Source organism: Stenella coeruleoalba, assembly GCF_951394435.1.
Source record: "Stenella coeruleoalba genome assembly, chromosome: 5".
NCBI lineage: Eukaryota > Metazoa > Chordata > Mammalia > Artiodactyla > Delphinidae > Stenella > Stenella coeruleoalba.
The window spans coordinates 126,363,496-126,390,765 of NC_137150.1; the positions used below are offsets into that span (position 1 = coordinate 126,363,496).

A 27,270-nucleotide genomic window follows, 5' to 3' on the forward strand; every position below is an offset into this window, starting at 1 on the left:
CTTCTGTTGACACATCATTGTCACTCAGAGTCCGTACGTTACCTTAGGGTTCACTCTTGATGTTGTACATTTATGGGCTTTGACAAATGTGTAATGACATGTAACCATCATTATGGTATCATAGAGTGTTTCACTGCCCTAAAAGTCCTCTGTGTTCTGCCTGTTCTTCCTTCCCTGCCACTTAACCCTTGCCAATCACTGATCCTTTTACTGTCACCATAGTTTTGTTGTTTCCAGAATACCCTATAATTGAAGTCATCAATAGGTAGCCTTTTCTGATTGGCTTGTACAAAGGGCTTTTTACAACTGTGAAGTAGTTAAGCCTTGCTAAAACTAACCCACCAACCAACTGACAAGCAAACAAATCATAGATAGATATAACATATAGGCTTAATAAACAAAACTAAATGAAAACAGTCAGTGTTGGTCACATTAAAACAATAAAAAAAGAACTCTCAGACAAATGTTTAGAAGACAAATGTTTTTAAGGAAGAATCTTTAGATGACATGAGCTATGAGCCTGGTTATAGCTAAAGCACATACACAGCTATATTTTGCCTATTAGTGGTCCTATCCGCCTTATGCTCAGAAGAAAATCGCTTCACTGGTGTGAGCTGCCAGCATGCTGCTTCCCCTGTATACACTCACTTAAGTCACTTCTCCTTCTGCTTCATCCTTCCCACCTTTGAGATAATGGGGTCGAGCTTAATGACTTCTAAGGTTGCATCTTGGACTGATATGTCTTCACAGCATTTCCTACAATTGGATCCGATAAATGGATTTTGTAGTGACTGGTATTTTTCATATACAGTAAGCAGAGACTGCTGTAATCTCTGTAAGTCAAGGGACCTTGTCCATTTTCTTCATTGCTATCAACCCAGCATTTAGTGCCTGACATAAAAGATGTTTGCAATTAAAGAAAAAATCTATTGATTGAAAAAAATACCCAAATGCATGAATGAATAAGTGAATGAAAGTAATTCTAAAGAGGGTGTCCACAAATGTTCCAGGCTTACTTTTGGAAGTAAGAAAGAGGTTATCATATCCTCTTTGCTGGAAAGAAGTTATCATATCCTTCCTTTGAAATCTACCAACTTTATTTTATTTTTAAACCTAGGCCTGGAGATGTCATTAGATCAATCGACCCATTTAATAATTTTCTGTTTTGTTCTCCTTTTATAAGTAGAAAAGTGGCCTCTAATATTTTAATTTCAATCGTCTCTCACAGTTACAGGACCTGATTTATTTAAATCCAAACCCCCAGGACATATAAAAAGCCAATGTTTTTATTTCCAAAGACATACCTTAAGCCTGGTGTCATGAAAACCATGCTTCCTGGTTGGATTTTCCCCTAATGAATGGAGTCCATAAAAGAAAGGACTTATGTCCAACATCAATTATTCATACTCCAACAATTTACACTTATACAAGTTACTACTCGCCTCTTCACCAACAGTAAAATGCAGCAGCTTCATTCTGAACAGAATACAGTTTGCTGTCAGGCAGAAGTATATTCTGACTTGAACAATGGATATTTGCATCCATCAGTGGGAGGCCGGAACACATGTCCATGACTTGGGTGAAACATAGCTGTCGAAGCAAAACTTCACCCAGAGAGACCAAAACACTACTTGAGCTATTTTTGCTATTTAACCACCTGTCTTTGAAGTTTGAAGAAGAGAATGAAGGTAGAAGATTTATTAATACTCCCTTGTTCCTCAGACCAGCACAGTCAGTGGAGCAATTCACTGCTAACGGCGTGTCTTGGGGTCATTAACTATCTGAAACCTTTCTAAATTAATGACACTTCATGTAATTGTGCATTTCTACCTTTTGGGTTTACTCTGAGGTGCTTGAGGAAACAAAATCTGGGGAAAAATGTTGGCCCCTGTGGCCTTTGGGGTGGGAAAATTCTTTGTTTTACAGGATTGTCTTTTGTGCTACACTAAATGCCAGTAGCATCTCCTTAGGTGTTGTATCAACTCAAATGCTACCATGTTGTTCCAGAGACCCCCTGGGCCTGGGTTGCAGTGGTAATGATGTCAGCTATAAGCCTGACCTTAGATTAAGCGCATACACAGCTACATTTTGCCCTTTATTGGTCCTGTGAGCCCTTATGTGTAGATTAAGATCTCATCTACTTCATCTAGCTAAGAGTTGTGAGCCTCTGGCCTGCTGTTTCCTCTTCCACCAAACCTCACTGTGAATCGGGCCCCTTAGGGGAGGCAGTATAGAAAAGGAGTAGAGAGGGAGGGAGATAATTTCCTGAGATGATCCCTTGAAATTTGAGAATTTAGGGCTTACACCTAACTTTACTCTTCTCATATGAGAGCATTTGGGCAACTACAGTCTATACCCTAGTTTGTTGTTTTGTAAAAGACATTCAATAGTGAATTCAATATATACTTTCTTTTGAATGCCTATACTGCCCCAGGCATTTTACTAGGGGGCCACATATAGAGTTATGCATCCAGCAGACATGCCCCTGGTCTCAGGGAGCTTACATTCTAGTGGAGAAAGGGGACAGAATTGAAACAAATAAACAAACAACATTTAATTACATTTTGGAATAAGTGATATGAAGGCATCACACAGGAAACAGTGATGCAGAGTAATGGTAAGGGGTAGTTGGAGACTTACTTGGACCAGGTTGTCAGGGAAGCCTTATCTGATGGTTTGGTATTTAAACTGAGATCTGAACAATGAGAAAAACCGGGATCAGCATGTGCAAAGGCCCTGAGGTTGGAAAGAGAATGGGAATAACAACCTGAACCAACAGCTGTGTAGAGAAGTGGCATTGTGCAGTGGATAGGAGCAAGGACTTTGGGATCCTATTAGTTGCCACCAACAAGTTGGCTCATCACCAGTGACTTTGAATATGTCTCTTCTCTTTTCTGTGTCTGTTTCCTCACCTAAGAAATAAAGCTGTTACATAAAAATATTCCTATGGTGCCTTATAGTTCTGAGTCTATGCAATTCTTTTTATTGGCTTTTTCATTCTTGAGAGCTGCCACATAGTAATTTATTAGTCCGTCAAAGGACAGAAAGCTAAAAATGATCTTAAAGATCATTTAGTCTAACACCTTCATTTTGTTTTTAAGACAATAGTGGCCCTGGAGAATTCTTCACTGTCCTGAAGCTAGTTAGTGGTAGAGCTGAGACTGGAACCCAGATCTCCTGCCTGCTTTCACAAATAAATATATGATGAAACCTAGAGCAGTTGAGAAGAGACTCTTGTCTATTTTAATACATTAAATGACTCATGTAGATTTGTTGTTATTGTTGTTTAAGAATGAGCGTTTCAGTCAGGGCAAGAAACTAATGGCACACTCAAACAGGGTAATTTGAAGAGAGTTTAGTGAAATGCATAAGTAAGTGTAGGGAAGCAACAAGGGATAATGCAGGACACCTGGGCTAGGATCAGAGGGGAAGCTTTATTAGCCCTAGTCCTGAATGGGCCAGAGGAGGGAGCTAACAGAAATAGCTGTTTGGACAAGGCATCCCATGGGAATTGAGACTTTTGTTTGAGAGATACAGCCCACAGAAATACCCCAAGTAAATGCCCTATCCCTACTCTGTTTTCTTATGATATTCTGAGTGGGCTCCTTGTTGACCAGACTCAACCAGAAGCCTGGCAGGCAAGGGAGCTCATTGATGCAGTCATGCAGTGTATACTCCTGGGGCAGAGATAGAGGGGAGAGGGGTAGAGACTGGATCCAGAGGGGCAAGGGGGAAGGTAGGCAGTACAGAAAGGTTTAATGCAAAAGGTTCTTTTACCTTTTGTTTCTATTCAATACTTTGTTCATCCAACACTAAAGATACCCAAAAGGTATCTTTTCTTTTTTTTTTAAATTCATTTATTTGGCTACGCTGGGTCTTAGTTGCAGCACGTGGGGTCTTAGTTGCAGCACGTGGGGTCTTTGTTGCAGCATGTGGGATCTTTTTTCTTTCAGTTGTGGCATGCAGGATCTTTGTTGTGGCATGTACCATACATTTGCTTAAAAATCATTATTCGACGAAGAGACCTTTGCATTTGGCCCTTATTTTGGTTTCTACTGACATATCTTTAAGAACTTGTCTACAGATATCCAAAATGATAGTCAATTCATATAAAAAATTGAAATAAATCATGAGTCCATCTAAATAGTTTGATAAAATTATTCCCTCAATTCATTTGAATTCAGCCAAACAATAGTTTCAGGTAAGTGCTACTTGTTGGCCACTTATTCTTTCCTGGGAGAAATGGGCTAGTCATTGACATCATAGGATTTTGTAAGTAGTGCAGAAGGCAGTTGCCCATGTTGAGCTTAAACTGTTCACTCCGACATGTCCGAAGGACTGAGTGGTAGAGCGTGTCCACGAAGAGTTTACTTCCATGAGAGATTATGAAGTCTCCTGGGTAAGGTTCATCTTAAAGGAGGAAAGAGCCAGAGTTATATTCCCCAAAAATGTCTCAGTCTTCAGAGGAGAGTGGAATGTTTTTTAATAATAATATCACTGTGTCTATCACTAGAATTTGTCTAAAATTTATCCTTTCCTTATTGATCCATGTCTAAGTTTGAGGGAGAGGAGAAGATATGAGGTCAAAACTGAAAGATCTATTTTCACAAAATAACCCCTGAGATATTGGGAACATGAAATATTGCTGCTTTGAGCCTAAAGTCTTCAGTAAAAGAAAAAGAAGTGTTTTCCCATTTATCTCATAGTGCAACATTTTCTTGGCTTGTTGAGGGAGGGAGAGAACAGAGGAAACTCTAGCATACTGAATTCTCTACCCTTTTAGTGGCCCAGACCTCAGGATGTGTGTGTCCTAACTCTAATGGCACCTGAGGCCAATAGCTTTCAACAACATCTGGAGGTGGACACAGCCCCTGGGGTTATTCTTCATGATAGCTCAGCCACTGCAATAGTGGGCAGTGATACTGCGACATAGCAGCTCCTGGAAGGAATCCTGGTGTCTGGGCACAGCAAACCAATTCACAGATCTTAACAGGGGTTGTCAGCAGCATGGCAGTGCCACGTGACCTTCATGTAATCTAGTGGTTGGCAAATGTCTAGCCAATTACATCTGTAAAAGGAAGCTGGAGAAAAAGAAACTGGGAGATGCAACCTGGTAACTGAAAGGCCATAAGAAATAACCTCTGGGGACTCCCAAATATAATTATAAGTTGTACTTTGCAGGAGTGTGGAAGTCCTACAGTAGCAAATGAGGCCCAAGATGGAGAAATATCATTTATTAGATTAGTATGGCCTGGAGAAGCACAGACTTCATAAATATTTTAATTTTGACATTCATGTATAGACAGCTGTGTGCTGGGCAAAACTTGTTGTATTTTTTGATTGGTATAGAACTCTGCTGTTTATGCAGAATTATCTGGAAGCCTACTATTGCCTTTTTCTCATTTAAAAATCCTTCCCTCACTATTCTAACATATTATTAATGTCCTTTAATATTTTCTTGCTTATATGTACTTTTTCTTTTAAAATTCTGTAGACCTCTCGAGTGTCTAAAAAAAATGCACAACAGAAAACCAACAACCAATTCCATAACAATATGAGATGTGTACAATGTAGACACCAATTTTTATAGTTTTTATTCATTCTTACCAATATTTATGACTATCCCTTCAAAATTAGTTAAAAGTTCACATCGTTTTGCAGATGTCTCCTTCCTTTATCCCTTTTCCATAAATATTGACTCATTACTTGTCTGGTCAAAAGAAAATATAGAGCATCCACTGAAAATTCATAGTGGTTTCTGTACAGGTGAAAAGTCATGACCTGGGAGATAACTGAGTGAAAGTATCTCCTGGGACCAGGTGCTGTATCAGAAATGAAAGGGTCCTGTTGCTCTCTATTTCAGCCACAGTGTATGTAAGAACTGGAACCGATGGAGACTGAATGATGAATTGCAACAGATGGACCAAGTGAAGGATATGAGTCATCACGATTGTTCAAACATATACAATCATCCACTTGGAACTCAAGCCATGAAAAGGCAGCTTCTATGATCAGCTCCAAGATTGCCATGGGTAGCTCTTACAAGCAAAGTGTAAATATGGATATATTTCTTTGCAGCATTAAAGGTTTATTGTCACTGAAAGAGATTTTTTAGGACTGTGAAGTGATGTATCTACAGTTCCTGCAAAATGGGGATAATTTTAATACCTAGACCATGGGACTGGAAGATTAAATGTGATTAAATGTAAAGTGCTTACAACAGTGCCTGGCACCAACACCCCCCCAAACTATTGTTATTATTATGATTTAAAGTTAGATATTTTTAGGGAGGATTCCATTGAGAATCAATCTTTTTTACAATGGTATTATTGCTTTTCAGGACTTGGATAAACGCTCTATTGCTCTCTGTACATATTAAAATAGTAATAGCACAAAAGCTGGTAGCTATTTTATTACCCATTTCCAGCAGTTTTGGTCTTTTTTGTGTCATTTCAGAATACTCAGTGGTCTTCCAACATACCTTGAAGGAATGGTAATATGAAAACAATGGCATCATAGTTTAGTAAAACTGCCCTTAGTGGATCCTTTGGACAATGCTTCTGAAATCTACATTACATTAGGATCCATTCTATGGAAATGTGATTTATGAGGTAATTCTTTTCTGATATTTGGTTGGTATTTTTCTTATGGAAAAAATGAGAAGCTCAATTTTAATCTGAAGAATTATGAAAGTGCCTCTCCCAACCTAGCATGTTGTCTTGTTTTGACTGAGTCAGTGACGATTAGCGTGTGCATTTACCTTAGCCAACATGTGTTAACTTGTGCTTAAAAACACAATCCAGCTTTATCTGGATTGACATGCATCATAATTAAAACCCACAAAACTATATAGCCTTTTTCCCAGTTCCCTGACCCATATCTTGGATTATGGACCCCTTTTAGAATATACTACTCACTATAAACTCTCTTCCTTTCATTCTTAAAGTTATTTTAACTTTCTTTAATGCCAAATATTATTTGCTGACCTAATATATTCAATCATCTATCTCATATTTCAAATATCGTAGAGTGACCACCTGAGGATGACAGATGTCCAAGAGATAGTCCTCGGAGTACAAAGATAGGTACAAAAAGGGGCAGAGGTGGGACTCAATTATTTCTGATTGGAGGAATGATCAGAATTCTCAGAGTATAAGCCCTTTAGCTACATCTGGAAAGAAGAGCAGGGGTTTTACAGAAGTGAGAGGCCTATTCCCAGGCAAGGAAGTGAGGGAGTTTGTCTTGTGTGTTCAGGTGGTGGTGAGACCCAGGGGGTGGGTCTCCAAGTGCATTTTCACAGGCAAAACAGAACTTGAACTTCAACAGTTTCATTCTTCTGAACTGCTTTCAAGTTGTTCCCAGTTAACAGAGAAGATAATATGCAAGATGTGTGATAGTGAAGACACTGACTTCAAGGTACAAAAATGGGGAAATCAGATCACTTGGTTCTCTTTGGATTTTTTTATCAGAAAAAATTATCGATCTTTCAGGCCATGGAAACAATATGAGATCTCTTATTCACTTATCACTCACTACCAAATGTGATTCAGAAGGTGATTCCTCTGCCTCTTCTCTAAGAAATGGCAAGTGGTAGACACTCAAAAGCTCCTCACGACTCGGGTATCAGAGGGGGAACAGAGCAGAAATAGGAATCGAAGAGTCTAACTGTGCACCATTGTTTGTTTGTTTTTTTTTTTTTTTTTTTTTTTTTTTCAGTATGCAGGCCTCTCACTGCTGTGGCCTCTCCTGTTGCGGAGCACAGCCTCCGGATGCGCAGGCTCAGTGGCCATGGCTCACGGGCCCAGCCGCTCCACGGCATGTGGGATCTTCCCAGACCGGGGCACGAACCAGTGTCCCCTGCATCGTTAGGCGGACCCTCAACCACTGCGCCATCAGGGAAGCCCCTGTGCATCATTGTTTTAAACCAGTTATTCCTTAATGCATCCAGAGAAGGCAAACATTCCCAGCACATGTTTCTGCAGTCCCAAACATTTGTTGGGTTTGTTTTCCATTTTTAGTGAAGGTATTCAGGATTAGGTTAGGTAGCAACTTGATCCACTGAACACTCATCTGGAAACTTGTCTTGGAATTCTTTTCTTGATGAAGATTAAATATTTTGGAACAAAGTTGAAACAGAGGTTAGAACCGGGACCACGTTAAGACTTGTCCAGAAGGTATGTGGTATGTGTTGTACTTCATTCCCTGTCAAGATGTGATAGACTTTAGTACAGCTTGTAAATGAAATTCATGAAAAATGCAAATGTAGTGTCTCTTTTCAATATTCCTTAGGAATGCAGCACTTACCCAGTTAGCATGGGCCTCTGTTGCTGGCTCCATTCTAGCCCTGCCAGGTCACTAAAAGCAATTTGATCACAGCCAAGCATGGCCCTGGTATTCTTTCAGCTGCTGAGTTGGCACATTCTTGGTTGAGGCAAGATTGCCTGAATTTCAAATAATGAATTTAAAGGGAATGAGATGAACTATCCTTGCTCTGGTAGGCTGACTACCAAGAATGCTCTCACCTCCTGGTATTTACACCTTCGTGTAATCCCCTCCTCTTTTGTACAGAGTGGACCTAGGGACCTGATTCTAAGGAATAGGACATGGCAAAAGTGATGGGATATCACTTCCAAGATGAGGTTTTAAGTCTATGACTCCCCTCTGGCTAGCACTATGTTTTGCTACCAGGTTCTTTCACTCTATGGCTCTTCTTGCTGTCTTGCACTGGGGAAGCAAGCTGACATATTTTTGAGTTGCCCTAAGGAGAGGCCCATATGGTGAAGAATAGGGGTAACCAACAGCCAGTGAGTCATTGAGGCCCTCAGTCCAAAAGCCTGCAAGGAACAGACTCCTGTCAATGACCACGCATGTGAGTGAGCTTGGAGATTGATCTTTCCTCTGTTGCACACTGACATGACTGCAGCCTGTGACAGTCCCTGAGCTGGAGGACCAGCTAAGCGATGTCCAGATTCTGGACCTATAGAAACCGAGATAATAAATGTTGTTGTTTCAAGCCACCAAGTTTTGGGGTAATCTGTTACACAGTGATGGATAACTGTTACACCTGCTTATAGAAGTGGTAAGGCCTGGGATTGGGGGCACAAAGGTTGGAAAGAGAATTAGGTATGTATATTTGTGTCACTGACCTAGATAGAGTCTTTATGACCGATGTCCTACCTCTACTTTTATTTATTTATTTATTTATTATTATTATTTTTTTTTTACGGTACGCGGGCCTGTCACTGCTGTGGCCTCTCCTGTTGCGGAGCACAGGCTCTGGACGCGCAGGCTCAGCGGCCATGGCTCACGGGCCCAGCCGCTCCGTGGCATGTGGGATCCTCCCGGACCGGGGCACGAACCCATGTCCCCTGCATCGGCAGGTGGACTCTCAACCACTGCGCCACCAGGGAAGCCCTATAGGTAAGATTTTCTAGAGCAGCACTGCCCAATAAGGTAGCCACTGACCTCATGAGATTATGTAGCATTTGAAATGTGGCTAGTGAGACTGAGGAATTAAATTTTTCCTTTAGTTTAATTTAAATTCATTTAAATTGAAATAATCATATGTAGCTGGTGGCTAATGTGTTAGATAGCTCAGTTCTAGAGGCTGTCATCCTTATGTTATTCTTTTGTTAATTTATTTTTGGCTAATATTTATACAACATTTTCTACATGCCAGGCACAATATGTAGAATGTTATGTGTAGTCATCCAATTTTCACAAAACCTGATGAAGTCGATTCTATTATTTACATTTTCCAGAGCAGAAAGTTGAATTTTAGAGAGATGAAGTGGCCTGCCTCAAATCATCATACAGGCAGGAGACAGGATTCAAAACAAAGTTTATCTGGCTCCAGTCCCGTGTTTCCTGTACGGAAGAACGAGGCTAAACCGGCAGAGATGGAGGGTGAAACAAAATAGACCCAAGACAATTTAAAATATGACTCCTGTTATAATTGGTTATTTCATTTTATTGCTTATTATAAACACTTTGGACATAGCAAATACATTAGTTTTTAAATAACCATAATTCAAAGCTTTCATATCATATACTATTTCCCCCCAAGATGTGTGATCTATGAAAATAATCAGCGAACTCCAAAAGGCTATACTGATATTGTGCACATTTACGCGATCGTGACACTAAATACAAATAGTAAAAATACTCATCTGTTGTAGGTGTGTGGTTTTGTGATATGCTTTAAGGGAGGCCATAAAAAAACTCAAAGAAGAGAGATGGTGTGGATTGTAATAGCGCCTACGTGGGTCATGTCTGCAGAACATAGAAGGTATGCACAGTAAACATTTATTGACAGAGAAGGTATGCACAGTAAACATTTATTGACAGTGAAGATGATGAGAATTCAATTTCTGCTGGACTCTTCCTCTCCATTTTTTCTTAAGTGCATTGGGAATCATCATTCTGAATGTCACAGAGGCTCTGGCACTTTGAGTTGTGTAGCTACAGTGTAATTGGGTCTGATCGCACTTGCAGAAGGGAGATAAATTAAAGCATATGCACTGTTAAAATTGTGCTAAAATCTCAGTTACTTGGATGGACTAGAATGCTTGAATGCTTTCTGGCTTCATAAGCAAGAAAATCACCAGTGCCTAAAAATCAAGCAAGTCATTCCAAACAAATCTAGCTTCTAGATTTCACTGGCAGTTAGACTGTATTTCAGTCAGATCAATGTATTTGAAAGTAAAATATGCTACTTATACGAGCTACTGAGTTTCCCAACTACAACTACTGAGTTCCTGAACTATAACTTTTACTTGAAGACATTTCTTTTGGTTGTTTTGTCCAGCAAAATCCTTAGCATCATTTTGGGATTTCACTGAATTGTGCTGATGATGTTGGATTAAACATTTTAGATTTAATTGAAAAGTGACAAACAAATATAATCATCTATTCCCAATAGTTTCTCAATGTACAATTTTAAATACATGAAAGGACCCTCATAAAAATAGAAATGTTAATTAAGGTCACTGGCAGCAAAGTATGGCATATTAGAATTATTTATTAAAAACTTTTACACCTAAAGTTTCATAAAACTTCATAAAATATGGATTTTGGCAAAAGGCATAAAATTGGCATAAAATATGGATTTTGGCAAAAGGCAACAGTTTGATGTCAATATCTTACTTTTCCATTAACTGTATAACTTTTTCAAGAGAATAGATTATTAAAATATTACAAGAAAAGCAGAAATTTGTCTAAGCTGCATGTGAGTGGAGTTACACAGAACAGAATCCAAACTTCATTTTCCCCTCTTCTTTTTGTAAACTTTTGTATATCTTCCTGGTCGGGTTCTGAAATTATACTCCCTGATGTAAAATCCCATGGGATTCTGGCTTCTCATCTTTTAATCTGAAATGAAGTATTTGTTGCTTGTGGAACTTGGTAAATTTTTTTTCACAGTTGGAGTAACCTTTATCATAATACACTAAATAAAATCAGATGATTTTTAGGTGGCAGTATCTAGCATTGACAAGTTCTTGGCTTCAAGCAGCTGTTAAGTCCTTTTGATTGTTTTAAGTCTCAAATTAGATAGATTCAACTATCTCTGTTATTTTCATTCTTGATGGCATAGAAATTCACCTCACATCTACCTAAAACATGAGCAGAGCTTTTGGGGCCCGTTGAACCCATCTACAATTTAATTTAGCTCTCCCTTCTCGAGCATGTCTCTACCGGGTAGTCAGCCAGGTTCTGTTTGGAGTCTTGGTGATAGGGAGCTTCACAAAGCAATCTAGTCAATATGAAAGCTTCAGCAGCCCTTTCGTATACTAAAACCAAAGTTCTCTTCCTGTAACTTCCATCTAGTGTTTCCAACAATATAAGGCACAGAGTAGGCTTTCAGGCACTCGATCTGCATTTGTTGATGAACAAAAAGACTGAACAATTCTAGTTCTGACTTTTAAAGCTACAGAGTATAGTTGTTTCCTTATGTAGTCCAGCTTATCCTCTTGTCTTACATAAATCTTCTCCTTTTCAGGATCAATATTGCAATTTCCTTCATTTGTTCCTTAAGCAACATGAATTTCCGATGTTTTGTCTATCCATTACTCTTCTCTGAGTGTGCTTATGTTGATCAGTAGAACTCTTCAAACGTGGTCCCATTGAACCCAACATAATACCCCATATGGGATCAGCTCTGAGTAGGGTAGAAACCCTGAATCTCTTCTCTTAGCCTGGACATTCCACTTGACATATCGTCTAACCCAAAGAGGTATTCCTTAGGGCAATCCTTTCCTGTCTGTTTCTGGGTAGAGACATTTTATCCCGGGCAAGATCTCTGATTGGCACATATTCTGTTCTGGGGGAAGGATTACTTCCTTGAATTTCCAGGATATGGAGGGGGTGGAGAACGCTGTGCTGGGGTCGGGGAGTACGGAGGGGGCAAGTCTGCACAGTGTTCCATCTCATGGTCGTAACTGTAGGGGGGTGGTGCCACTGGAAAAGAAAAGGAGAAGGGCATCAGGCATTTAGCAATAATTGAATGTCCACTATATTTGAGCCACTAGGCTGGGTACTTTGGGGGAGGACATAAGTTTTGCTTTCAATAATTATAGTTTTATCAGACTGGCGACACACATGTATGGAAGGGCAAGTGCTATAAAAAGTGGTGCCGTTGGCCAAAGTATTTAGAATTGGTGGCTTAGGGCAAGTTTCTTGGAAAGATGATATAGAAGGGGCAGATAGAGAAGGGGCTAAAGGATGATTCAATTTGAGCAAAAGCACCAAAGCAAGAGAGAACTTTTGTTCAAAGCAAAAGATACATGGAGGAGAAAAGATGTTGAGGAATCTGATTGTATCACCATCATGGTGGGCTTTTACAAAATTCTAATTTAAATGGATAACTAATAAGAACCTGCTGTATAAAATAAATAAAATAAAATTCAAAAAAACATCTAATTTATTTTTTTTTTTAAATTTCATACAATTTTATGGACTTCCCTAGCAGTCCAGTGGTTAAGACTCCGTGCTTCCAATGCAGAGGGCATGGGTTCCACCCCTGGTCAGGGAACTAAGATCCTTCATGCTGTGTGGCACAACCAAAAAAATGTTTTTTCATATAATTTTTAAAGGTTACACTCCATTTACACTTATTACAAAATATTGGCTATATTCCCATGTTGTATAACATAGGGGTCAGGGGAGTGGGGGGTACAGACTATTGGGTGTAAGATAGGCTACATGGACATTGCACTTTGAATATCACATAAGGAGTGTGTGATATGCAGGCATCAGAGATTTTTTGAATATGCTAGTGAGTATGCTTTAGGAAGGTGACTCTTTCGGCAGTATGGATTCAGGTGGAGCAAAGAACAGGTGAGATGATGTAGTAGCATATGTGAGGGATGATAAAGGACTCATGGAAGTTGGGGGTGGGGATTATAGGAGCCCTTGAGCAGCTGAGTGCTTAAGTGATGACTGGGTAGGTGGAAAAGGGGTCGAGGGTAAGAAGGTGTCGAGGTATTGGGTACCTGGTTCTGGGCTCCTGTAACTTGGAGGGTCATGGAGCCATTACAGAAATAAGAAAAAAAAAGGAGGACAAGCAGGTTTAGAAATGGGGATGGAGAATTTAGTTTTCTAAATCTTATTAGAAAAAGTGTCTTTAATTTTTTATTGTACTATTATAGGACAGTGTGTTTTAAAATCACATTTAATACATTTGTTATGACTGTATATAGATATCTATTTTGTAGTGCTCTCCACCCCGTCTCCAGGGCTGGAAGAGAGGTACTCCTTGAGCACTCCATGTCTTTAAGAACCAAATCACTCGACAACATCTGAGCAACCTCTCAGCAACCCCTCTGATGATTTTCCAGTAATTGATTTATCATCAAGATTGTGATTCTAGTTGGAAATTGACATGTCTTAATTGCTTACTGTGAATGTAGCCTAAACCACAAGACTAGTGTTATAATAATGCAAATAAACAGCCAAGCTTTTACTTCTAGAATGGAAGAAAAGAACAAGCAACATTTCAACAAACTTATTTCTAAAACGTCTTCTAAATTGTACTCTTACAATAAGATTATGACGGTATTCTGATCAATATGCATGTATAAACATAGGGCCTCACCCTATATGCAAACACAAAGTTTCTTCTGAATCTCTTTATTTAAAAAAACCATTTAATTAATTTGTATTGGAGTATAGTTGATTTACAGTGCTGTGTTGGTTTCTGCTGTACAGCAAAGTGAATCAGTTATACATATACCCACTCTTTTTTAGATTCTTTTCCCATCTGTATCTCGTTAACTTGGCTCTCTCTACCAGGAGCTTGATGATTTAAACCAATTACTGATCTGCCTGTACTTAGGGATGTGAAGAAGCAGAATTGAGGCATCTGACACAAGAGAAAGATGGAGACACAGAGCTGGGTGGGATGTCCTCTGAGGGATGCTCTGGTGAGCAAAGGCTTTGCAAGTCTCTCGTGGGCTGAGCAGGCCAAGGGCTCAGAGCAGAGGACACAGATCTGTGGAGAAGGCAGCTTCTCCATGGCTGCTTTAGACCTGGGGAGGCTGGCCTATTCCAAGCTTTGTTTTCTACAACAAAATGGAATAACTCCTGCCAGAGTCTAAACACACATTCCCTCTGCATTATGCCTACTCCTTTGCTTCGTTATATCCAAGAGGACTGAGACAAAGAGATTTATAATAAACTTTATGCAAGGCAAGAAATGCAGCCTCCATGTAAAACAGGAAGTTACAGCTGGGTTCCCATTGAACTGTTTCTTATAAGCATGTGGGTTCTAAGCTGTTTTTATGATGAAGCTTTTCCTTGCCTCCCACTTGAGAAGCACACACCAGATGATTCTACAGATCGACTCTGCATCCTTCTCTGTCATGAAGCTGTGGTGTGTCTTTATGCTTCAGTAACAAAGCATTTATATTTTTCCATCTGCATATAAACTGCTGGAGGACATTTCAGGGAGATTCCCTATGGTTTATACAGCTGCATGTTGAGCATGAAAATCTAAGATATGAAACAGTGTTCTTTCATTCATGTAGCCTTTGTTATTTTGATAAGGTGATAATATAATGCTGAAGAGTGGTATTTGGAGGACTATATCCATCATGAAATAAACACGGCACATCTTTTATAGTACCAGCTGCGGGAAGACATTTTGAAATAATAATGGTATAACTGTGGACTGTGCTATCTTTCTTTCTTACAGATAAAAATGTTTCACTAGGAAGTAAACTTTTCAGGGTATCAATTTTAGAATTCTTGATTAACCCTAAGAGGTTTTGTTCTCTCTTAAAGGTCAAATCATCTTTAAAAGATACATGGATGCAGCTGGAGATATGGTGCTTTTGAAATTCTTTCATAACCAATAATTCTAATTCTCTGACTTAAGTAGGGCAAATATGTCATTTATCATGTATGTCAATGTAGTTGTGTAGAATTTTGCAAAATTTAGGGATGCTATGAAATTCATAGGAGGAAGTTAATGTTTTTTTACCCACTCAGGATAACATCTCTAAAACAAATATAAAGGGAAGGTGCATGGTGTTAATAAAAATTGTACAACATTATATTAGAAAATGTGGAAACAGAGGAAAATCATCCATAATTCTGTCACCACAGTTTAACGAACAATATCTTTATATACTCCCTTCTAGTCACTTGTGTTTTTATATCCTTGTAGTTATGTAAAATAGTCTATGCTCTTTCACTCTGTATTGTAACAATCTTCTTCATTCTGCTACGTATTCTTCATGAACTCTATTGTTAACAGCTGTACATTATTCCACTTACCATTCACTTATTTTGAGATTAGCAATTTTTTATTATTATAAATAGTGGAGTGACAAATGTCTTTCTACATATAGACTTTTTATTACTTTGATTTAGTTTTTTAGAATAAAATTCCAGGAATCAACTAGCTGGCTATCATTTAATATTTTGGTAATTTAATACTGAAAAACTCTCACTATTAAAATATCCCTTAATTTTACATTTCTTTGACAGTTTTACGTCTTGTTTATTATTTGTAATTCATATTGTGTGATTTTTTTGTTTGTTTTGAGCTGATAATTTACAAACTGGGATCTTAATTAGAATTAAGATACAATTAAGATAACGAGATATAAATATGTATACAAAGTTATTTATCTTTTCTATACCTTTCTAAAAATAACTTTGTCAAAATGATTAGCTATGGTATTTTTACCTTATTGACATCCTGAAGTTTAAAACTTGTATCTAAGAAAATATATGTGGGCTTTTCATCCTTTTTATCTCTTCTGTATTGTTTCCAAGTTTAAACATTTGTCTTTCAGATATCTGGTTCATAACCAATCTATTTTTGAGTTTTTCCATGTAAATTTATATATTTGGTGCTTCCTTACATCTGTTATTTTACATCAGAGTTTAGTTTTTCTAAGTTTTAAATTTTGATTAAGCCAAAGTATTGAAGCGTTGCCTCTTAATCCTCACTTTTCACATTGTTTTGTTATCTCTCCTTTAGAGTTTGTGAAATTTTAATCACTTGTTCTGTTCAATTACCGAGGCATATCATTTTTTTTACCAGAAACACCTGATTTTAATTATTATTGATTTTCAATGATTTTACTATCTGATAGAACAGGTGAAATTCATGACTTATTTTTTAACACTTTTTAAATTTATTTTTTCAGTTGAGATACAACTGACATAACATTGTGTAAGTTCAAGGGGTACAATGTATTGATTTGATACATTTATATATTGCAATATGATTACCACCTGTTAAATTAATTAAACAAGGAGGTTATTAGACTGAGGTGGCTCTAATGCCATGGTGTCTATGTAAGCAAACCAAAATCTAAGCTGCAAGTGCCTCAAAGTTATGAAATCAAAATGCTAAGGACAACCAATCACAAACAGCCAACTAGGCTTTAAGTTAAAGGAAATCAAATAATTTCCTTTTGTTGCTTCCATGCTTCCTCTGTATAAGGCAGGGCCCCCTAACCACTTTGGGTTTGGTGCTGCCCCATTTTTGCTCAAATAAACTCTTCAAGATTTTAATATGCCTCAGTTTATCTTTTAACACATCTTAGCATTAGCTGGCACTTCTATCACTCATGACTTATTTTAAAAGACAACTTCTACGAATGACCCAATTTCATTTCTTTTTATGGCTGGGTAATATTCCATTGTATATATGTACCACGTCTTCTTTATCCATTCATCTGTCAATGGACATTTAGGTTGATTCCATGTCCTGGCTATTGTAAATAGTGCTGCAATGAACATTGGGGTGCATGTATATTTTGGAATTATGGTTTTCTCAGGGTATATGCCCAGTAGTGGGATTGCTGGGTCCTATGATAGTTCTATTTTTAGTTTTTTAAGGAACCTGATGTGGATGAACCTAGAGTCTATCATACAGAGTGAAGTTAAGTCAGAAAGAGAAAAACAAATATCGTACACTAACGCATATATGTGGAATCTAGGAAAATGGTACAGATGAACGTGTTTGTAGGGCAGGAATAGAGACGTAGACATAGAGAATGGACATGTGGACACAGTGGGGAGAGGGGAGGGTGGGATGAATTGGGAGATTAGGTTTGACATAAATACACTGCCATGTGTAAAATAGATAGCTAGTGGGAACCTGCTGTATAGCACAGGGAGCTCAGCTCGGTGCTCCGTGATGACCTAGATGGGGGGGATGGAGGGTGGAGGAGGGAGGTCCAAGAGGGAGGGGATGTGTGTATGCGTATGGCTAATTCAGTTCACTGTGCAGCAGAAACTAACACAGCATTGTAAAGCAATTATACTCCAGAAAAAAAAAAAAAAGGACAACTTCTAACATTATTACTAGGAGCAAACCTTCTCGTCACCCTGCCCCAAACCCCACTACTCACAATTCACCTGAACCCCACTCAGAGCAGAGGCCCACAGAGCTCCTGGCAGGTCCTCCACTGCCTGCCCCTCACCACACAGTACAGCCCTGCCCGTCTCTTCCTCTACAATGGCCCGAGATGCACCTCCGGAAAGGGTGACATCATTAGAACCTAGCATCCCCCTTCCTCTCAGATAACATCAGGACACGTCCTGTCACGTTTACATCCCTCTGTTAGCATGAGAAGGACAAGCTCCTAGAGCACCCTTCAGTGTAGATCTTTAGCTCTGGAAGGCTTTACATATCTAATCTAATTAATTTTCCCAAGTTTCCCCACCGCCTTCACTGTGCTCAGTGGAACACAAAGTCTGTCATCAGAAGAGCCCTTTGTACCCTCACCCTCTTTTCATCCCTTTACATGTTACCCCAGCTCGGAATATAAGGAAGTTCTTCTCCAATTGTGTCTGTTTTCTCAGAGAAGTAACGTCGGCTGAGAGAGAGAAAGGCTGAGGGTTGGGTTTTTTTCGAGCTTTGAGAAGAGAGAATACATGAGACAGTTATCTCAGGAAGTGAAAGGGAGCATTTGCTTCACCTTTCTAATTTAATTAAAATCTGGTTTTCCATGAGAGGACAGCTTCCTCTGCAGCACTATTAAATCAGAGCTATCCTTTTTCTCCCACATCCTACATTTTATGGGACCAGGAGGTATGCAGGGTGTTCCCTGTGATTCAGCCATTTTTAAACAACTAATTTCCCTCTTTAAAAACCTGAGCTTGAAGTCTGTAAGTCTGTTTCTGTTTTGCAAATAAGTTTATTTGTACCATTTCTTTTTAGATTCCACATATCAGCGATATCATGTGATATTTCTCTTTCTCTGACTTACTTCAATCAGTATGACAATCTCTAGGTCCATCCAAAAAACTTATGGTTACCGGGGGGAAGGGTGGGGGGAAGGGATAGACAGGGAGTTTGGGATTGACATGCACACACTGCTATATTTAAAATAGATAACCAACAATGACCTACTGTATAGCACAGGAAACTCTGCTCAGTATTCTGTAACAACCTAAATGGGAAAAGAATTTGAAAAAGAATAGATACATGTATATGTATAACTGAATCACTTTGCTGTACACCTGAAACTAACATATTGTTAATCAACTATATTCCAATATAAAATTAAAAGTTAAAAAACAAAAACAAAAACCTGAGCTCTTTTGTAGCATATGCCATGAGATTCTGCTACTTTCTGCTCCTCCTTGTTATCCATAGCTGTGGTTCTCTCTACCCCAAAATCTCACTTATTGAAGTGCGGTACGCGGGCCTCTCACTGTTGTGGCCTCTCACGTTGCGGAGCACAGGCTCCGGACGCGCAGGCTCAGCGGCCATGGCTCACGGGCCCAGCCGCTCCGCAGCATGTGCGATCTTCCCGGACCGGAACACGAACCCGTGTCCGCTGCATCGGCAGGCGGACTCTCAATCACTGCGCCACCAGGGAAGCCCTCAGTTATTGAAGTTTTAGTATCAAGCCCATTACTCTTCTCTGCATCACGACTTCTGTTATCATTCTAGGTGATTTCAACATCCACTTGCTGAAATAAATTTCTAGCTCCAGGATGGAGCCACTACTGCCTGGGATGCCACATCAGCAAACTGAAGCTTAGGTAACTTTCGCGTCATTGAAAACTCCGCTTAATGAGAAACTCAGTATATCCAGTCAACTAATCCCCAAACGCCAAGCCAACTGTGGACTCTATACTTAACTTCCTGGTTCCTTCTCACCCCAAACAAGGCTGCCCCTGTGGCCCCAGCCAATCAGATAGTTTCTATTTTTCTCTTCTTCGTTCTTTATTCTTCACCTTATAAAAGCTTCCTGCCTTCTGTCCATTTTACTGTTCTCCCCATGAAGACTTTTTGATTCATGAAGTTTGCATCACCTAAATTGTCTTCTTTAATCCGTTTTTAACACATGTAACCCTGCCTCTCAGTCCTTTGAGCCTTTTGCCTTCAAAAATCTTTTTCTCACCCTAACTGTAACCAATTATGGTACCATTTTGTAAATATGACCACCCACTTATCTTTCTAGAATATACATCCCAATACATCTTGGACCTCACCTGGATTTCTGATTTACTGATGGCATTAAAAAAATTAATTTAAACTGATGTCACCTCTTTCCTGTCTTCATGTCTTTCTTCATTCAGCTTAGATTTATGGTCCATCACAAAAATTATTCCTGTGCATCTATCATCAACTTTCTCATCTCTTTCTCTCCCCATTGCTTCACAAAGCTCCAGTCCAGCATTTTGGCTACCCCAGATCTGTATCTAGGAGCTTAATATGCTTAGAGCAAAATGCACAGTCATGCTGACTCATTTCACTTCAAATGCATGACCATATTCTTAAGTGTGGAGGCCCTTGGCATTGCTTGGAAATTGCGCATTAGGCATTTCACCACCCCTCCATTCTCTGAGATTACTGTTTCATGCTGTTTTCTTTCTCCTGAGCTACAAACACCTCCTCAAGCCACTTGCAGCCTAAGACTGGCTTCTTATTTCACTAAAAAATAGATACAATCAGAAGAGACCATCCTCATATCACCAAATCCTTTGAGTGCATGAGTCTTTTCATGTTCAATGTGGTTGCCCTCAATTGTGAATTCAATTATGCAAATGGAGATTGGATTCCTTTTTTTAAAATAATTAATAAATTTATTTATTTATTTATTTACTTTTGGCTGTGTTGGGTCTTCATTGCTGCACGTGGGCTTTCTCTAGTTGTGGTGAGCGGGGGCTACTCTTCGTTGTGGTGTGCAGGCTTCTCATTGCAGTGGCTTCTCTTGTTGCAGAGCACGGGCTCTAGGTGCTCAGTAGTTCTGGCTCGTGGGCTGTAGAGCACAGGCTCAGTATTTGTGGTGCAAGGGCTTAATTTCTCTGTGCATGTGGGGTCTTCCTGGCCCAGGGCTTGAACCCGTGTCCCCTGCATTGGCAGGGGGATTCTTAACTACTGTGCCAGCAGGGAAGCCCCTTGGTTTCTTAATGAAATATTTCCAAGAGATTTTAAAGAATACAAGCCAGCTATTTTATAGAATGTTCCTCAGCTTGGGTTTGTCAGATAATTTCTCATGTTAAGATTCAGGCTATGAGCTTCCAGCCAGAACATTACACACGTGAAATTGTATGATCTTCAGAGTAACACCCAAAGGTGCAAGATGTACATCTGTCCCTCTTTGTTGATATTAATTTTTACTTCTTCATCAAGATGTTGTCTGGTTTCTCCACTATGTAGTTACTATTATTCTCCTTGTAACTAATGAGAAATCTGGAGGTAGACAGGTTGAGAGTATGCAAATATTCTGTTCCTCAGCAATGTGTCCCCCAAATTTAGCATCAATTGATGAATCTTGTTCTAAATTTTTCTTATGATGGTTTTAAATGATGATTTTTTTACAGTTCCACAACTTCTTTCTACCTGCATATTTTGGCATTTTTCTGTTATCAAGAAACTCAGATCCTTCTTCATTGTTTATCTACCTATCTGTCTATCTACCTAAATTCATCATCATCATCATCAATCTGTCTATTTGCCTATCTATATTGTCTATCTATCATCTATCAATCAATCAATCTATCATCTACCTACCTACCTACCTACCATTAGGGACTCAGTAATGTACTTCATGGCATTTGATTTTTATATCTTTGCCAGGACTTTTCTTCTGTTCTTTCTGTGTTATTTTCCTTCAGATGTGTGTCATCCAAACCCACTTTTAAAAAAGAGTTAATATAGTCACTTTCTTTTGTTTATACTGAAGTTCTGGAAAGTAGGGGAAATGTAAGACTTGACAAATAATTCTTGTTTTCACACTGATGGTTTTAAAAATAGTTGTCATTAAATAGGACACAGTTCATGCCACCCAACATGGCAGGAGTAAAAAACTATTTCAGATGGTCACTGTCCAACACTAGGTTGGGTGTGGCATATTACCTGTTCTTGGTAATCTACTCCCAGTGCAGAGTCACGTTTGCTGTAGGGTTCCCCACTGAGTGCTTTCACCAAGGGATGAGATAACCTTGACTAAATTATTTTCTACCCATTTATGTGGCCTTCAGGCTGTAGGACTATTCAATAACTTGAGTGATTATTCAATTAGCACAGGGTTAATTAATTAATGTGGGTAAAATTATTTTTTATTTCCATAGATGAAAGATTTTGAAAAGCAGTCAGTACTACTCTGTGTTATTTCCTGATCCTTTAAGTAAAAGCTTAATTAGGGACTTTGAGAAGGAAATGAGAAATAATCAATCAAATCATGTTTTCGACGACCTAGTCTTTTGCAGTGAAAATGTTTCCATCATAAGGTTTATGATGTTTTTGCATTATTCAGTTCCCAGAACAATGCATTTACTGAAAATGCAACATGGTGCTGTGATCTGCCAGTATAAATAATGCTACTAGGGCTCCCCTGGTGGCTCAGTGTTTGAGAGTCCGCCTGCCGATGCAGGGGACACGGGTTCGTGCCCCGGGCCGGGAAGATCCCACATGCCGTGGAGCGGCTGGGCCCGTGAGCCATGGCCGCGGAGCCTGTGCTCCGCAACAGGAGAGGCCGCAACAGTGAGAGGCCCGCGTACCACAAAATAATAATAATAATAATAATAATAATAATAATGCTACTAGAATAAAGTTTTTGAAAACCTGTTTACATGCATGAAATAGAAACCTCAGACTCCAGAAAACACATTAAAATATTTTGCATTTTCTAGTCTAGTTTTATAAAAATATTTAAAAAAATTAATTTTAGCTACACTTTTTGATCAAGAAAAGTGAATCTAGAGCATTATGTACAGATTGCTTCTCCTCATCTTCTCTCCAATTAATGTCTCTGTCAGACTCTCCTCTTCTTCTCTTGGGTTATGGATTGGCCAGGTGAAAATAGGGAGATCAGAATAATAAAAAGTAACTCCCCCTAATTTTTCCTTATACCATATTTTTAACATTGTTATACTAACCCTAACGATATTCTTGGTAAGTTGGAAAGATTCAAAATAGTGAATTGCTTTTGTAGTGAGTAAAAGCTATACATTCCAGGGTGGAATTGAAGGTAAAATTTCTAGGCATTGATATAATTAAATCAGATTTTGTCATGATATTCATTCGTTCAGCCATGTCTGCTGAGTGCCCGTTACATGCCAGTTCCAGTCTTGTATGCTTAGGATTGAGTGGTGAATAAAATTGACAACAATCCCTGCCTCATGGAGCTAATGTTTCAGAAAGTGGGGATAGACAATAAATAATAAACTTAACCACTAGGTGAACAATGTGGTATCTTAGAAGATTAAAAGAAGCACTCTGGACAAAAAGTAGAGTAAGGAGGATTGGGATGCTATGGGGGAGGGACACATTACAATCTTAAGTAGGGTGATCAGGGAAGGCCTCATTCAGAAAGTGACCTTTGACAAAGACTTGAATTAAGTGAGGGAGTCAGTGTTCTAGGCAAACCTAGATGGGAGTGTGCCCTGTATCTTCACAGCACAACAAGGAAAAAGTATGAGTGGAGCCAGGTGGCAAGAGGGTGAGTAGAAGGAAGTGAGGTCAGAGAAATGAAAAAGAGGGACCAATTCATGCATTGCCTTGCAAGCCTTGGTATAGAATTTGTCTTTTACTTTGGATAAAATGAGAAACCACTGGCTTTAAGTCTTCCCCTGGGGGAAATGGGGAGCCGCTGGAAAATTTTGAGTAGAGAAGTGATATGATTTGACATTTAATCATCTTAAATGTGTTCAGTTTGCTACTGTGTTTGGAATAGACCCCTGGGAGGCACGAGTGGATGCTGGCAGAGCAGTTAGGATGTTTTCACAGGAATGAGTAGGAGAGCTGATGGTGGCTCCCGCCAGAGAAGGAACAGTGGGAAGTAGTCAGATACTCTTATATTTTGAAGATAGAGCTGAGAAGTGTTCCTGTTAGATTGCATGTAGATGTCAGGGAAAGAGAGGAGTCCAGGATGACGCCAAGGTCTTTGGCCTGAGCTGCTGGGAGGCTGGAGATGCCATCAACTGAGATGGTGAATGGTGAGTGGAGGAGGCTTTGGGGGGATGTTCGGAAGTACAGCTTTAGACATGTGAAATTTGCGATATATCAGTTAGACATCCGAGTGTAGATGTTCAACCGGCAGTGGGATCAAATGAGTCTGAAATTCAGGAAAGAGGTTTGGAAAGGAGATATATAACGTTGGAAGGCATTTAGCATGTAAAGGGTACTTAATACCATGAGCCCAAATGATAGAACCAAAGAAGTGAGCGTTGATACAGGATGGAAGAAGACACAAGAGTGAGCCTGGAAGCAGTCTAACATGGAGATATTGGAGAAGAGGGAGAATGGACAAAAGAGGACGGGGAAAATGACCATGCTCACACTCATCTGAAATTTGCTCCCTCAAGCTGAAGATGGTAGGGAAAAAGTTAAGAGAGGAGAGACATTACTAGGGAATTGATACTCAGGGCAGACTGGATGTAGAAGCTACCTTATTCCTTTCCTATAGGGGCTGAGAGAGAGGACATGAGTATGGATAGAAAATTATCTTCCTAAGGATTTGTTAAATTTAGAACTTGACTCCTTTATATATATCAAATTATATATATACAGGTTGACTTAAAAATGCTATTGAAATCAAGGCAAAATGCAGCACTTTGTTTATGTGTTCAATATATTTATATGTGTAAATTCTCAAGAAATACTTGTCAAATTATTAATAAATTACCTTTTTGCTGATAATTTTACTATTATGTTAAGACTGTTTTCTTTGCATAAGGGGGACACATAAAAACTTTCTGCAATACTTTTTCTGAAGACATACATACCTATTGAATCAGATGCCAGTTAATTCAGCCATGTAACTTATTCTTTCTCTATAATTATTTGTCAGAACTCACTAGGAAATAGACACAGTGGGTGTGAATTGTCTATTCCTCTTCACTATGGCTGATTGGCAACTGTAGTCAATAAGACAACCACTGAAAATATGAATGTATTCAAATAGGAGGTAGATTTTATTATGTGGACCTAAGTACTCTCCATTGAAAGTTACAGCTTCAATCTACATTAATTTAGAAATATCCTACATACTTGGAGATTATTCCAGTGAGAGTCTTCTACCCCAGGAGGACAGCATAACTAACAAATCTGACTCTTCCTTCAGAAAGAGTAAGCAGTTTTGCTTACCAGGGTAGGAGGAGATGGCATTGATGTGGGTGGTCCTGATGACACCCACCCGTGTCCCACGGTTGTTTTTCATGCACATGCAGATACATATGGCAATTCCAGCAATGACCCCCATGATGAATACGATTCCAAATACTATGCCAGCAATTGCTGTGCCCCTAAAAAGGAAAAGCGAAAGTACATTTATTGAAAAGGCTCATAAAGATTCCTCAGCCTTTCAACTATAGTTCCATGACTACATGACAAGTGCCCCTTTAAATATGTTCTTAAGGATAGTGTTAAAAAAGACTCATGTTGGGCTTCCCTGGTGGCGCAGTGGTTGAGAATCTGCCTGCCAATGCAGGGGATACGGGTTCGAGCCCTGGTCTGGGAAGATCCCACATGCTGCAGAGCAACTGGGCCTGTCAGCCACAACTACTGAGCCTGCACGTCCGGAGCCTGTGCTCTGCAACCAGAGAGGCCGTGACAGTAAGAGGCCCGCGCACCGTGGTGAAGAGTGGCCCCTGCTTGCCACAAATAGAGAAAGCCCTCGCACAGAAATGAAGACCCAACACAGCCAAAAATAAATAAATAAATTTATATTAAAAAAAAAGACTCATGTTTTTCAGTTCTTGAAACCATTCCATAAGTTAATAATTTCCTTTGCAACATTTTCTCTGTTTCTCTTTCTGAAAGCCTATTCTGAAATAAACCTCTGAGCCTCCTGGATAACTTCTCTAATTTTTCCTGTCTCTGTTTTCTTGAACTACTTTCCAGGGAACTTCATTGACTTTATCTTCCAAACTTTTATTGAACTTTTAAATTTCAGCTATCATATTTTTAACTTCCACGTGCTCTATCTTATCCTTTATTGCAACACCTGTTTTATAGTGTCCTTTTTCTGCTTTTATGGATGTAATTTCTTCTATTAATCTCTAACAGTACTCATGACATATTCTTTGAAACTTTATCTGTTTTTTGTGTTTCCTCTGTCCTGTCTAGGCTCCTTCTTATTGATTGTTTACTTTAATCTGTTTCATGTTTGACATTTTCCTTAAATGTCTGGTGATCCCTGAATCTATTCCTATGTAATAAGCTGCTATTTAGTAATAGCTGGTTGGGAGTTCAGTGTGCAAAGCTAGCATTGGACAGGTGAACCCTGCAGTAGAGGATCAACTGAGGCCAGTTCGCATAGTTTTGTTTTTCTTTGTAGCTGTTCATTTTTACTCCTTAAAAGGATCCTCCAGTTTCATACTTGGGGAATATGAACTGGGCTGCCAGTTTCCTGGAGCCTGGGGTTTTATCCATAAGGGTATGGACTTTCACAAAATCCTCCTGCTTTCAGCTCAGAGACTCAGTCTCATTCTGCTGTGACAGAGGAGGCTTTCAGGTTAAGTCTTCAGTAACAAAATCTTTGTGGTTTAAAAGCATGACTTCTAAAGCCAGACTGCCATGGTTGCAACTGTAGCTGGGTAACCTCGGGCAAGTTGCTCAATGCCCCAGTTTGCTTCTTAATGAAATAAAGGTCAGCTTGGTGCTTATCTGACTCTCCTCTCAAATTTAATGTTATGAAATAACTGTGCTCCTAGATTCATTTGCCACATAAATAAGTTCCTGTTCTCAAGTGCTATATGAACATCTATCGTGTACTTTTCTAGGACAGGTTCATAATCTCTCATCCCAAGGCCTTGGGACTAGATGTGTCTTGTAAGTCAGGAATGTTCAGATTTTGAAAAGGGAACATGCATATACTGTATATTATATGATATTCCCAGGGCCAACATCCTGAGCATAACACATGTACATTTCTGCAGTAAAGGTAGGAATATTAACACTCATGTATTACATAGAAGCTATAAAAAAAGCCCCAGGTTCGTTCAGGTTCAGTCCTGCCACCAATTGAGTTGTATAAAACCTTTACTTTTCAGAGTTTTTGAGGACTTCAGAATTGCAGATAAGGGACTGTGAACGTATATTTATACAATTCAGAAGAAATCTTCTCTCTCTGACTTTTCCCTACTCACTTAAAAAAACAGAATACCATTATGCATTCCAATAGACTCCTTTAAAATATTCCCACATGCATTTTAACTTTGTTAGTAAATTATGAAAGTAGAACGTGAGACATATTTGGACGGGCTGCTATTAGCAATTAAAGAATGGCAGAGTCTAGCAGTTCAATAAATATGTCTTTTCAAGAAAAAAGATTTATCAAAGGTGGTAACTTG

General features: G+C 39.1%; 2 protein-coding genes across 2 annotated transcripts in view; one reads left to right on the plus strand and one right to left on the minus strand.

Moving 5' to 3' along the window:
* LOC307186598 (uncharacterized protein) overlaps positions 1-6,619 on the plus strand; it is a 237,517-nt gene extending 230,898 nt beyond the window's left edge. Inside the window, exons 4-5 of the mRNA XM_079921902.1 lie at positions 5,864-6,052; positions 6,457-6,619. Coding sequence (XP_079778028.1) covers positions 5,864-6,011 — 148 coding nt within the window. The 3' untranslated portion in view covers positions 6,012-6,052; positions 6,457-6,619. The remainder of the gene's footprint in view (positions 1-5,863; positions 6,053-6,456) is intronic.
* A 4,693-nt stretch (positions 6,620-11,312) lies between these two features.
* Positions 11,313-27,270, minus strand: part of CYYR1 (cysteine and tyrosine rich 1) — a gene marked incomplete at its 5' end in the record, with an annotated part of 104,352 nt that continues 88,394 nt past the window's right edge. Inside the window, 2 exons of the mRNA XM_079921640.1 lie at positions 11,313-12,456; positions 25,064-25,221. Of these exons, the coding sequence (XP_079777766.1) occupies positions 12,332-12,456; positions 25,064-25,221 (283 nt within the window). The 3' untranslated portion in view covers positions 11,313-12,331. The remainder of the gene's footprint in view (positions 12,457-25,063; positions 25,222-27,270) is intronic.